The sequence below is a fragment of the Gavia stellata genome, chromosome 2, assembly GCF_030936135.1.
Source record: "Gavia stellata isolate bGavSte3 chromosome 2, bGavSte3.hap2, whole genome shotgun sequence".
Classification (NCBI taxonomy): domain Eukaryota; kingdom Metazoa; phylum Chordata; class Aves; order Gaviiformes; family Gaviidae; genus Gavia; species Gavia stellata.
The window spans coordinates 47,716,404-47,729,526 of record NC_082595.1 but is presented as its reverse complement, the minus strand read 5'-3'; the positions used below and the strand labels follow the sequence as shown (position 1 = coordinate 47,729,526).

General features: G+C 40.9%; 1 protein-coding gene across 1 annotated transcript; it reads left to right on the top strand.

Annotated features, from left to right (window-relative positions):
- Positions 1-433: 433 nt before the first annotated feature.
- Positions 434-8,029, top strand: CCDC28A (coiled-coil domain containing 28A). Its single transcript, XM_059835473.1, has 6 exons — positions 434-468; positions 1,413-1,607; positions 4,307-4,470; positions 5,435-5,589; positions 6,213-6,235; positions 7,299-8,029. Exons 2-6 carry the CDS (start codon positions 1,450-1,452, stop codon positions 7,351-7,353), a joined length of 555 nt encoding a protein of 184 aa, XP_059691456.1. The 5' UTR covers positions 434-468; positions 1,413-1,449; the 3' UTR covers positions 7,354-8,029.
- Positions 8,030-13,123: the final 5,094 nt, after the last annotated feature.

Below are 13,123 nucleotides of genomic sequence, written 5' to 3'. Positions count from 1 at the left end.
GAGACCCGTGCCCGCCCCCCCGGGCTGTCCCTCGGAGCGCTGCAGGAGGCGGCTGGCGGCCCCGCCCCTTTCAGCCGTTAACGGCTGCTCCGCCTCCACCCGGCACGGCCCCGCCCCTGTACGCGGGGGGGGGGGGCGGGGAGAAGCTAGACTCTCACGCATGCGCAGAGAAGCGCTCGGCCCCTTCTCCCGTCGACTTCGGTGCTTTGCGCGCGTCCCGAGCCGGCCGCCGCTTGCCGCGGGGGATTCTGGGAACGGTAGTCGCCCTGCCCATCAAGGGCGTATCGCCGCCGGGAGGGGGCGGGACTCCCACAACGCATCTCGCAGGGCGGGGCCGGGCCGCTCCGCCCCAAATCGCAGTCATGTGACCTGCGCGCCGGGCTGAGCAGGCCGCTGCCCTGGGGGAGGGGTGAGGGCCGGCGAGGCCGGGGGTCCGCGCGTGGCTCCGGGGGCGGGGCCTCCCCACAGGTAGCGGGCGGCCGAGGGGCGGTGCTGGCCGGGGGCGGGGCCTGCGCTTCGGCGACCGTTTAACGTTCGCCGTGCGGGGGAGAGGGGCGATTGGTGAGGGCCTGGGGGGAGGGTGGCCGTGCTCCTCCCGGAGTGAGCCGGGAGGGAGGGTGACAGGCAGCGTCACGAGTCTCCGTGCTAATAAAATGACGACGTGTAGCAGGAGCTGTCTGTGCCTGAGGGCAGGGGTCGTCACTCCGGGAGGTGGCGGTGGGTCCGGAGTGGGCAGCGGCGGGGAAGCGGCCCTCCGTGGGTCAGCGATAGCGCCCTGGGGTTTACGTGGCTGTGCCGCAGTACCCTCTGCCGCCTCCGTGGGACGGCGGATTTCAGAGGCGGCGTTTCCCCGGGCAAGGACATTATTAGGTACCACCCAATAATAGCGTATATGACGGCAGTAATATAGCATATGTATTATTGGGTAGCACCCATCAATAGCATATATAATAGCAAGAATAACTCGGCATCAACTGAGTTTCGACATGACCATTGCCCTCCCTTTAGAGGAGGTGGTTTGGCGAGGATGAATCGCAGCATCCTCATGCCACTGTTGTCTCTCAGCATTTTGATTGGTGTGGACTTGAGTAGTCATGGTGTTTTCTAGCAATAATCCACGGGATGCAAAGCTTGAGATCATTGTGAGGTACCTGTCAGCTGAAGCTGACGCGGAAGATTTTAATTCCTGCCTGTTTTGCTGATCAGGCAGGCCTGGGCAGCTTCTGAAAACTGGATTCTCTTGTTTGAAGAAATGAGTGACTGCTTATCTTTGAAGAAACTATAAAGCTGTATTTCCATGTACTGTGACCTGTTTTCCCCCTTGCTTTTATTGTAAATGCCAGTTTTAATGGATGTTTTTTACTTTTTTCCCATACTTTAATGGATTTTTTTTTTTACTTTTCCCTTTGGAGGACAAGAAATTAGTGTAGATGCAATAAATTGGAAGAAATGGAAGAAAGGAAAATCAAGAGGAGGAGCCCCAAATCATCTACCAGTCACCCTGCTCAGGTTACTAACTCCAAGAAAAACTCAGTGCCAGTCAGTAAAAGTACAGCCTTTTCAAATCCTGCACCACAGCCTGCAGTACAAAAACCAAAGTTAAAACGGTAAGCATCTTGCAAGCTCAGTGGAAGTGAGAGCCAGAAACCTGCCAATGCTCAGACAGTCTAACGGGTGTTTAGGCTGGCTGGGACAGAATGAAAAGAGCAAGCTTCAGACTCGCGAGAATTTTTGATGATGTGTCTGTTTTAGCAAAGCAGATTGTGTTTAATGCAATATAATGGTTATTTTACAGAAAAAGAAGGTGCTCGATAGTACTTTTGTAAGCTTTGTAAAATGTTACACAATGCTGCAGACTCACACTGGTAACAGTTTAGCTGAAGAGATGATAGCCCGGTGTGGCTGGTGAAAGACAAAAGTTGGGTGATCAAATATGGCAAACGTGGGCATCATATGGGAAATAGCAGAGCCCCAGATGTACAGCTGTGAGGAACAAATAAAATATTACATGACTGCAAGGTTGGAACTCGCAAGTAGGGCAGGAAATGAAGGATGTAAATTGAACAGGATGAGCTAGAACTGGAATTTCCGTGCATTTTTTTGTTTGGGGACCCATCAGTGGGGGCAGTGGTAGCTCCCAGGCCATACTCATGTGCAGAGAGAGGCATTCAGCTCTTCAGAAAGTAACATTTTGGAATAGTTTGTGTGTTACTGATGATGCATCTATTTCAGTTTGAGAATGTTAATTTTCCTGCATGTTAGAAAATACATTTCTTGGCCATGGCAGATACAGTAGATAAATGAGTGAAGAGGGATTTTGAAGTGAGATGTTAGCTACAGGGAGGCAGCAGAGTTTATTGATCTGTAAATATTAGCTGAAGATTTAATACTGAACTGTCCTCTTTGGCACAGATGGTCTATTTAAAGGACCCAGTATTGGCCTGATGGAAACATAATGCATTTCTGCAATGTAAAGTCTATACATTTTTTTTTCCGGGAAAATGTGTTAATATTTTGAGGGAGATAATACATACTAATGTGCTATAAATTGATGGTGCCTGCAGCTGACTGTGTTAAGACTCAACACTGTTCTGGAATGTACTAGAAATTAATTTCTTGTAGCCCACAATATTGGCTAGAGAAGAAAATGTCCTTTTTGCTTTAAGTTTTGGAACAGGACATTCTTACTTAACAATGAAGTGAAGCTTACCAAGCAGTGATAATACAGACAATTTCTCGAACTCTCCAAGCCGGAGTGGTAATTGACATAACAATGCAAGGATGAACTACTGTTACCATAGTGGAATAGGAGTATTTAATTCATTTTCACTTCATCGACAAGAATCTAATAAGTTTTCCAGGAGTGGTAACATACTGTATTAAACTTAAGATACAGGTGGAAAAAATCGATGACCTTTCTGGCATACAAACCTTTCTTTAAGTCTGAAATTGAAGCAGAAATAGCCAAAGTTAAACCAAAATTGAGACATGTTGAACCAGACATGATCATTGTTGGACCGTTAGTTGTTCCAGCATATAGACGATGTAGTCTATACAATGTTTATAGACTACAGACACTGTTAGGCTGGAAAAAGAATTATTATTTCCCACAGGAAAGCGAGAATTTATGACTTGCAGAGCATGGGAGTATTCAAGGGAAGGGTGGAGCTTACTGTGCTGTAAACCCTGTTATCTTCACTAATTAAATAAAGCCCCTTTATTAAGCCTGTGATTTTTTTTTTTCCCCCCATATCCCATAGTATTCTGAATTTTAATTTTTAGGCTCACAGTTTTTCACTGAATCAGGTTCTGAACAGACTCACCATGAGGCTGCAGAATCAGCCATATTAATGTGAGAGGAAGGCTGTGTGCACACATGGATGGGCAAATCGGGGATAAAAACAGCCCCTTACCTGAATTGTATTAGGTTAGGATGCAGTCTGTCTGTCTCTGGGTCAGAGATGGAATATGCTACTTCTTACTGGTAATTGAGTGTTTAGCTTCCACGTTGTTTGCGTGTTCACTTGGATTTATAATGGTTATTCATTTTCATTCGTGTAGTTTCTGTGGGCACATGGTGCTCTGAGTACATTTTGTGTGTAGGGAAAAATGCATGGATCCAGGAATTTTGAAGATTTTGTTGCAGAGGGGGCTATAGAGAATTTTTAGTACGTTTAACATTTGTTCAGGCATGGACTAGTTCCATTTGCTATGTGTTAGAGGACTGGGAGATTGCTTTTAGTGGTGAGTTTTACAAAATGGGGATGTTACTAGAAGGTGGGAAGAAGGAGCTCTGGGAGGATTTATCTGGAGGCAAGGTCACCTTCCTGTATAGGTTTTAACGAGCTGTTTTCCACACTGGTTGGAGTCTGTAGGTGTTTGTGACAACAGAAGCACGTGATTGCTGAGCGTTTTTCTCTCTGGCTTAAAGAGATTTTGCAGATGCTTTTTGGGTGATTTTATGTAGATAATGTCCCATGTGTCATTGTTGGGTAATGGTCCTCTTTAGATTATTAAGATGGCCATTACATACATGTGCTCCATTGATGTTTCCCGCTATTAATAGGAAAGCAGATTGTTGGAACCCTTCATTTTGCAGTATCAAACTGTCAAGATAGTGATATTGTTCTTTATTCTTAAAATAAACTGGTGATCCATTTTTTTAACTTTAAAGGAGTGAATGAAATATGTGTTCTATATTTTCCACTTCATTTTCAAAGCCCAGATGTGCACTTATCTTATGTTTCAGATTCTCAGTGAAAGCAGGAAGCAATTTTTGTTTTGTTTAATAATTTATTTTTTTCAGTGTAATAAAAGAGAAAGCCAAACCTCCAGGAGGTGAAGCAAAAGGGGCACAGGCAGCACCAATCCAGCATTCTTTTCTCACAGACGTATCGGATGTCCAGGAGATGGAAAGGGGACTTCTGAGTCTCCTGAATGACTTTCACTCTGGCAAACTTCAAGCATTTGGTAAGTGCATGAATTGTCTGGATACAGTAGTTGTTTTTATAGCTATGTGATGGTAACATTTGCAAACAAGTGTGCTGTATGGACAGTATGCCAGTTTGTCATATTGTAGTCTGCCATATGAAATGAAGTTTAACATAATTAATAGATCTTAATGCATTTTTAAATTATAGTCCTATTGTAAGGTGGTCTTTGGTGTGAGATTATTCAAACCCCATTTCATTGTTCCTTCCAGCATGGGTTACCAAAGGCAATACCTTGGCTTACGGATTTAAGATACCAAGTTTAAAGCCACTTATTTATGATAGTATGGGAATAAGAAGAAGTAACTGTGTTTAGCACTTGATTTTGCTGCATATTAACACTTCAGAGTACTGGTAACAACTTCTATGGAATCTGATGCAAGTTGCATTTTACCCAGTTTACTCTTCTGTAATGTGATGGAGGTTTCGGAAAAACCATGACACTTCTGCTTCCTTTTTTTCCCTGTACTGAGTAGAAAGATGCATACGTGCTTTTGCAAGTTTAGTGTTAGGTCAGCATGTCACATTAATTCCACATGGATTTTACAAGAGAACCTGAAAAGTCTGTATTATATAAAGCATCAGTTACAGGAAAGAAACTCCCGAGATTAATCAAAATTAGAAAGAAGGTTTATTGTGATCATATCTAAAGTTAAAAAACAGGGCCTTCCTAGAATCAGAGAGAAATTGAGGAGTATAGAAAAACCACGTATCTTCTAAAAACCAGTTAGTACATTGAGTAGTTATTGTAAGTTCAGCACAACATAACACCAGACAGGATGACAGAAACTTCGGTAGTGAAACAGGAAGAAATCACTGAGAGAGCAAATTAACTTGTAAATTTGGTGTTTAAATTCCTCTTCTCTGATGTAAAAAGCTGCATCTTTGCATCTTCATTTGCTCTCTCAGGTTTCTTTATCTAAAGCTGTTGTTCATCCTTTCAGGAAATGAATGTTCCATAGAGCAGATGGAGCATGTGCGGAGTATGCAGGAGAAACTTGCTCGCCTCAATCTGGAGCTCTACGGGGAGCTGGAAGAACTCCCTGAAGATAAAAGAAAACTAGCCAGTGACTCCAATCTGGATAGGCTGCTATCAGATGTAAGTACTGGGAAGGCAGAACACACGGAGCTTTGCCCGCGGAACTCAGCTCAGGAAAACAACACTACTGGGCAGGCAGTGATTTACAGCTGAGGAGAACATAGTTCTGTAATGAACCAAGACATAAGTCCTGCCCTCGTCTTGGTTTTGAGAAAACACAGTACCTTGTTTTCTTTTTTTATAGGCTGCTGCTTGTTTTGGTGAGTAGAGCAGTCTAGCTGTAAACTGTCTGAGGATGGAGGCCTGTTTAGAGACAGCCAATGTACCAGGGAACAGCAACTATTTTCCCTGTGATCCATCCTCCTACATCTGGGGAAGACCACACATAACAAGGAATTTAGATCTGTATACTCTGTACTTTCAGTTTCTCCTTTCTCTAGTGTATTTCCAAAACTTAAAATTTCTTTACATGTCCTGAGATCAGCAGATTTAAACTTAATTTGGGACTTAGCTCTGTTGGTGTAGAATTCAGTGCAGGTTTGCATTGCTTTTTGTAATAAAATCATACATTTCAGCCCAAACTTAGTTTCCTTCATTGTTTTAAGGTATTTATTTCATCATATCAGCATATTATTTGACTAACTGAAATGCCATTTCTGATACTTTCTACATTTATATTGCAGCTAGAAGAACTGAATTCATCTATGTATCCTTTTCCTTAAATGACTATTTTGCATTATAATTATTGTTAACTGTAATCAAATTACAGTATATTTCCCCAGTAACTGGTGTCTTTACAGGAGTCAAATTGCTTCAATAACATCCTTTTTTTTAAATTAGTACTGTAATACAGCATGAATTTTGGGTCCTTCCACTACATGAATGACTGGATCTTAACACTTACAGCTACAGGCTGGTTTTTCATATGATGATTTATTTAGCTAGTGTGTACCGCTTTAGACAATGGGTTGACAGTAGATGGCAAAGCCTGTCAGAAGCAGGGGCTTTCTACATGCTTCTTGCTGAGACATTCTGGAACAAACATGCCTAATAATATTCCTTCTATAGCATTCAGAAGCGTTTCGTCCCATTGATAAGTGAATCCTTACCTTTTATATGCAGAAATATACGCAGCTGTTTATCACTGATTTTACTGTGGATAGTGACAGACCTAATTTTTTATTTCTAGGGTCAGACTATGGTTGAGTCAGATGCTTCAGCGGAGCTTTGGTAATTGAACAAATGTGTGCTCTTAGCCCACCCAGAAGAAGATAAATCTGAATGTCTTAGCTTGTCTTTTACATCATGCTTTTGATAAGCTAAGAACACAGTTGAGGAGTGCTGCATTCAGTTTATACTGCAGTCTGGTTATTTCTGATGTTACTTCGTAAACATTGAGGAAGGTAGGACTGTGGTTTGGGACTTAAGATACTGTACTGGTACATACATTCTCTGTGTCTGTGGAAAGCTGTTTAAGGCTAGGTCTCAAAGAACAGAAGTGGAATGTGATACTAATATCACATAATAGTGATAAAAATAATCTGCCACCCCTCTTGATCCACCAGCTAATTCTGGAGGAATGTAATGCTTAAGTCTCATCACAGAAGATGAATCTACTGGTTGAGAAGTAGCCTAGGACTTAATAGAACCAAATTCATCTGGACTGGTGCACAGCCATCACAGGACTAAGTATAGTTTTGTGTAACACTGCTATCTTGTTTATACCTTATCTATATGTGAAAATGTTATTCCTTAATGGTTTGCTTCAGCCAAAAACTACATTTAGCAGATGCTCAAGATATTCCAAATAGTGCCCCGAGCTGAAAGAATAGCTTTGTCAATTTGCATTCTCCCAGAAGCCTTTCTTTTGTTTTTCCTGACAGTGGAATCTGGAACAGTTGTTGGGGGGTTTTTTGTGGTGGTTTTTTTTTTTATTTTACACAATGAAGAATCAAAGTGCAAATCCAGGTGCTTATTTTTGCACATTCCTCTTTAAGCACTGCATTATGTCAGGACTCAGTATCTAGAGTTTTAAGTAGGTTGTTGTGATACTATGCTTTTTATTATTGCCTTATTTAATATAAAAATTGGAGAAACTTGGAAGTACATTTCTTGTGCTTAGTGTTGTTCATATGGTTGAAAATGATATATGTATATAAGTTCAGTGTTCCTCCAATTTATACGAGTGTAGCGATGATATTGCCTTTCTGATCAGCATGTAGACAATCTGCACACTATATCTTTAGTGTTTTGTTGATCAGTGATGCCACAGATTAATTTATTGTTAATAAAGTAAAACATTTTAAATATATGACATTTCATTTAGAGAAGTTGCTATCTGTTCAGCTGTGTTAGGAAGACAGGAGTTTGTGTATGGTTGGAATGTTTGCAGAGTTTACTTTTTTCATTACTGTAAATAATTATTAAGTGTCACTAAATTAGAACTAGCATGTATGCTAGCAGTCCACATAATTTGATTAAGTATTGTGAAATTCCAAAACTGGGTAAACAGTTATTGTTCAATAAATACAGTATATGCAATTTTGTAGTCATTCCTTTGTTATAAATAGGCTGGTATTAATTGGTATCATCTTTGTGTTCACAGTCAGAAAAAAAAATCTCAATTAGTGTAAAATCAGGCTGGTTTTAGACCCAAAATGTCTGTTCTGGTCCATCAAACTATGCCTTCGGTTCTAGATTTATTTTATATGCAGTTTGTAGGTAATATATTTGGATTCTATATTGTGTATACTTACTGCACAAGGAATGAAATCTTCATCCTTCTAATTGAGAGCAAAGTTTTTGTCAGCCCAAAGTGGGCATGTGGCCACTTTGTTTGCCATCTTTGGAGAAGATGCTTCTTCAGCCACAAGATGTAGTTGTGGCTTCCATTAGCTCCAGCTCCTTTTGGAATCACACATAGCGCCAAGTCTGTACTCTACAGCTGGGGATAGAAAGATCATTCAAACACCACAGTCTGCTCTGGCTACAAATTCAGCCTCAGACACCATTATTCCCTGCCTCATCTATCAGGCAAATCTCAGTGATTAATGAACCAGTAGGGATAACAAAGGTGGGCTTTTCCTTTAGGATGTTCTTGTTCTTTGCATGATTCATCTCCTTCATTGCTGAGATTCTGTAGGAGTTTTGCATGCTGGTAAAATTACCTCTGGGTGCCAGCCTGCTGCTGGGTTTGTACCTGTGATACTGTGAAATCCAAAGTCGGCTTCAGAGAATTAGAATGCTACATGTTCCTCGTAAACTGAAGCCAAGTTGTTTACCCCACACACACTCTTTAACCAATACTTTGGGCAATTATCCTTTTCTGCGCAGTAACTTCTCACTGTCAGCTCTATGGCTTCGTTTCTGTGCAGACTTCTGAACAGCAAGCAAAAGAGCAGCATGGTTTAGCCTCATGCCTCAAGGTCTGTTAAGGTGTGATGCTAGTTATGATGGCAAAAGTCACTAACAGAGCTACATTTATACAAGTAAAAAGACATTTTTGCAGCTCAGCTGTACCCTCACTAGGAACTTGTTGCCAGTGCAGTATATTGATTGCAGCACTGTAATGCATACTGGTCCCAAAAACATGCTTTTAACCAGTAGTTTTCATAATTTGAGCTATTCTACAATAAAGAGAATTCTTCTTCCTTTTGGGGCTCCATCATCTAACTCTGCTTAGGCTTATGACTTCAAATACATTTCAAATAACTTACAAATGTGTGGTCTGTTGGATATCTTGATCTCTAAATTTCTGTAGCAATTTCTGCAAATACATAACGCATAGGTTAATTCAAGATACAGACATAAACAAATCCCTTCCTTGAGCAGCTGTTTAGAATTATACAAGAATTAGCACCTATTTTCTTCAACCACCTTAAGCCCACAGGCAATCGCAAGTCATGAAGAATGCATTAATTGCAAATAATTAAGGAATTAATATTCTCTTATCTCCTGGATACATATTAGCATCTTTTACACAATCCATTAATGGTGTATGGTCATTATCTTTTGGATTCATACAAGAAAATTTTGTAGCCAGATCTTTGAGAGACTGAGCTTCTCTTTAGGTGGTAATAAACTAATCACATTTCTAGGCTCTTGCAGGAAAAGAAAAAGTCTACTGTAACATACTTGTGGATAGTCTTTTGCAATTATAAAAGTACACAAGCAGCTGCATAAAATGAGCTCCTTTTGTTATCTTGTTTCCCAAAGAGTTGTTTATGGAGATAAAAGTGTATTAACATTGAATGCTTCCTGGTCTAAGCTCACACTGATAAAACGGATACGGTGTTTGAAAGATGATGTTCTTTCCTGATCTAGATTACCCCACTTCAAGAGACATCTGTGGAACCTCAATGAACCAAAAGAGAAAATAAAAATCAGGAAGAAAGCTAATAGGAAAGGAAGATGTCTTACGAGAAGAGGACTTGGAAGAGATGGGGAAGAGATGTGGCCAGCAGGTCGAGGGAGGTGATTCTGCCCCTCTACTCCACGCTGGTGAGACGCCACTTGGAGTACTGTGTTCAGCTCTGGGGTCCCCAACATAACGAGGGCACAGACCTGGAGGGCCAGAGGAGGGCCACAAAAATGATCAGAGGGGTGGAACACCTCTCCTGTGAAGAAAGGCTGAGAGAGTTGGGGTTGTTTAGTCTGAAGAAGAGAAGGCTCCAGGGGAGACCTTATGGTGGCATTTCAGAACTTAAAGGGGGCCTTCAAGAAAGCTGGGGGTAGACTTTTTAAGTAGAGCCTGCTGCGATAGGACAAGGGCTAATGGCTTAAGCTGAACGAGGGTAGATTTAGACTAGATAGAAGGAAGATATTTTTTACAATGAGGGTGGTGAAACACTGGAACAGGTTGCCCAGAGAGGTGGTAGATGCCCCATCCCTGGAACCATTCAAGGTCAGGTTGACTGGGCTCTGAGCAACCTGATCTAGTTGAAGATGTCCCTGCTCATTGCAGGAGGGTTGGACTAGATGACCTTTAAAGGTCCCTTCCAAGCCAAACCGTTCTATGGTTCTGTGAGGTAAGAGTCAGTTGTATTAAATTAACTGCCTCTTTCTGCGAAAACAGCAAGTCAAATTATTAAGACAGACATTTCTTGTTTAGAAAATATACTGAACTCTAAAAATAAGTTTCAACATAAATAGGTAAGGACTGTTTTTTTACCAGTAAGTTTATTAAGATGACAAACGTATACAAGCGCTAACAGACCCATGCTGAGCTGTGTCTTGACATTTTCATTTCTGTAAAGGAACAAACATAAATTTATCAAGGCCTACTGACCTGATTGTATTAGTGTTCAGCAGATTGTTTTACAAATAGAGTAACACAAAGGTACAAGAAGCAAAAGCACAAGAGCAAAGTAAAAAAAAAAGCACGCCTGATTAAATTTGGATCATGGCCTTCTGTAAATTTAGTTGAATCAGTAAGAAATTGGAGTATTTACTATGGAATTCAGACCACACATAACATATTGAGACTTCACAACTGCATCACATTCTTTGTATTTTATATTGGATATTGATTGTTAATACCTATTCATTGGGACCCATTGGTCCCAGTTCATGGTTACGTTGCAGTTCAGTGTTTCAACTTTAACACAGTCTATACAGGGATTCTGAAGCATCAGTGTACAATGCTTAGCATTTTCAATATGCTTCAACTCTTGAAACATGTATTTTTAACTTTTAGTTCTATTAATTACAGAAATCTAAAAATGCTACCTCACTCTCCTCACCTTCCCAAAGCAGAGAATTAAGTATTTCTTTTTTTTTATTATTTATTTCTTCAAACACATTTCCCATAAAAGGCAATAAAACCCAACTCCTGCCCTAGGACAGGAGCAGATGTGGAAATGCTTTTTCCACATAAAGTCTCAAGCTTCTCATGTGAAATCAAAACTCCTGTTTTCATGTGGATGATTGCCCCCAACTATTCCCTTGCATAAATACCAACTACTGTAGGTGTAAGAGGTGCTTTGAGGGTACTTTTTTCTAGAAAGGAGTTGCTCAGAGCTCACCTATCACAGGGAAGCTGGGCGCAGAGCTCACTTCCTAGAAATGAAGATGGCAGCCAAATTTGGCCTAGACGATGCCAAACCACACAAGGAAGCAAGCAGGCTTACCATGTGTTAGAGTTGTTTCTTCTAAATGCACAGGGTTGTTTTGTTTCTTCTAAATGCACTTGCATTTCATCACTCCTCGTGTGATCGAATCTGGCACTTGATGTCAAATGTCACATACATGAATCAGTTCTGTCCATATGCAAACACTGAGTTCTGAGTTCAGAGACTGTTTAGGATTACTAACACAGAACATATTTTAGCCAGCAATACTGGAAATTAATTTCCTTTTAATTACAAATAATTAAATGCACTGTCAGTGATCTATGCCTTGGGCAATCTTACTGTCGTCATCACAAAATGTGGGCTTTATTTATCTTCACTCACTATGAAAAGATAGAGTATTTAATATGAATGAGTACCTACTAAAACCTTGGTTGACTGCCCAGAAGTACCAATGAGCGTGCAGCACGAAACGTTTGATAGCTGGAACAAGACATCAAAGCAGGCCCCACGTGACAACTGCACTGCAAATGGAGAGAAGGTATTTTTATTAGACCTGCATCAATAAAGCAGAGCAATCTAAATACAGTCCTAGGCTTCAGCTGGCTCATAGCGAGGCATTGTGACAGGCAACCAATTGTCACAGTGAATGTAAACAAGCTGCAGATCAGCCAGCACTTTTTAATTTGTAGATACCAACCTAGAAAGACTTCATGCTAGTTGCATGTTTGTTTCTTTGCTCTTGACAATGTGCTACGATTACTATACCATGTTATATAACTTGCTTGTAGGAAAAAAGTACTCCTCCAAATCACATCCTTTCAGCATTGCTTTTGAAGAAACGAAGGATGTATCTGTGTTAATTTGGCAGCAGAGAAAGTTGTATCACTCTTCAAAAACCACTGCTCTAGATGTTCAAACTACTGGAGATAATTTCAACACAAAATATAAAGCAACTCAGAACACAATGATTAATAAGGGTAACAGTATACTGCACATAAAAAACAGCATAAAAAATGCAAATACCTGTGCTCACACGATGAGGCTTTTGGTGTACAAACAGCTTGATGGAGGAGTTCAACCTCTCTCTTCAGACTAATGAACTAGCTGACCCATCTTTGCCTTCTGATGCATCAGTGATTGTTGTCTCCTGTGCCAGAAGTACTTGCAATACATGCACTGTAAAATGCAACGTCTTTAATTTAATGGAAACCACGAGGGTTTTATCCTAAGAATGTGACTGAAATTTGAAGTTGTCAGGAGATTTGGTTCCTAAGGCAAGATTGGCCTGAAACAATTGTTCTCAGAAGCTCATGAAACTACCTCAGCGGATCTAATTTAAACCTACAGCCATGGATTCGGAAATGCATATAATCAAAAAACAGCGGTCCGCTCAAAGCAGCCTAGCACTCAAGAGGTTGCTAGTCTGAAATGAAAACTTGATAGCCATTTCTTAATTTTTGTCACACACATTTAAAAGCTGTAGCCCCTTGGGCTAAATCTACCTTGGGAGAAAAAACCAGGTG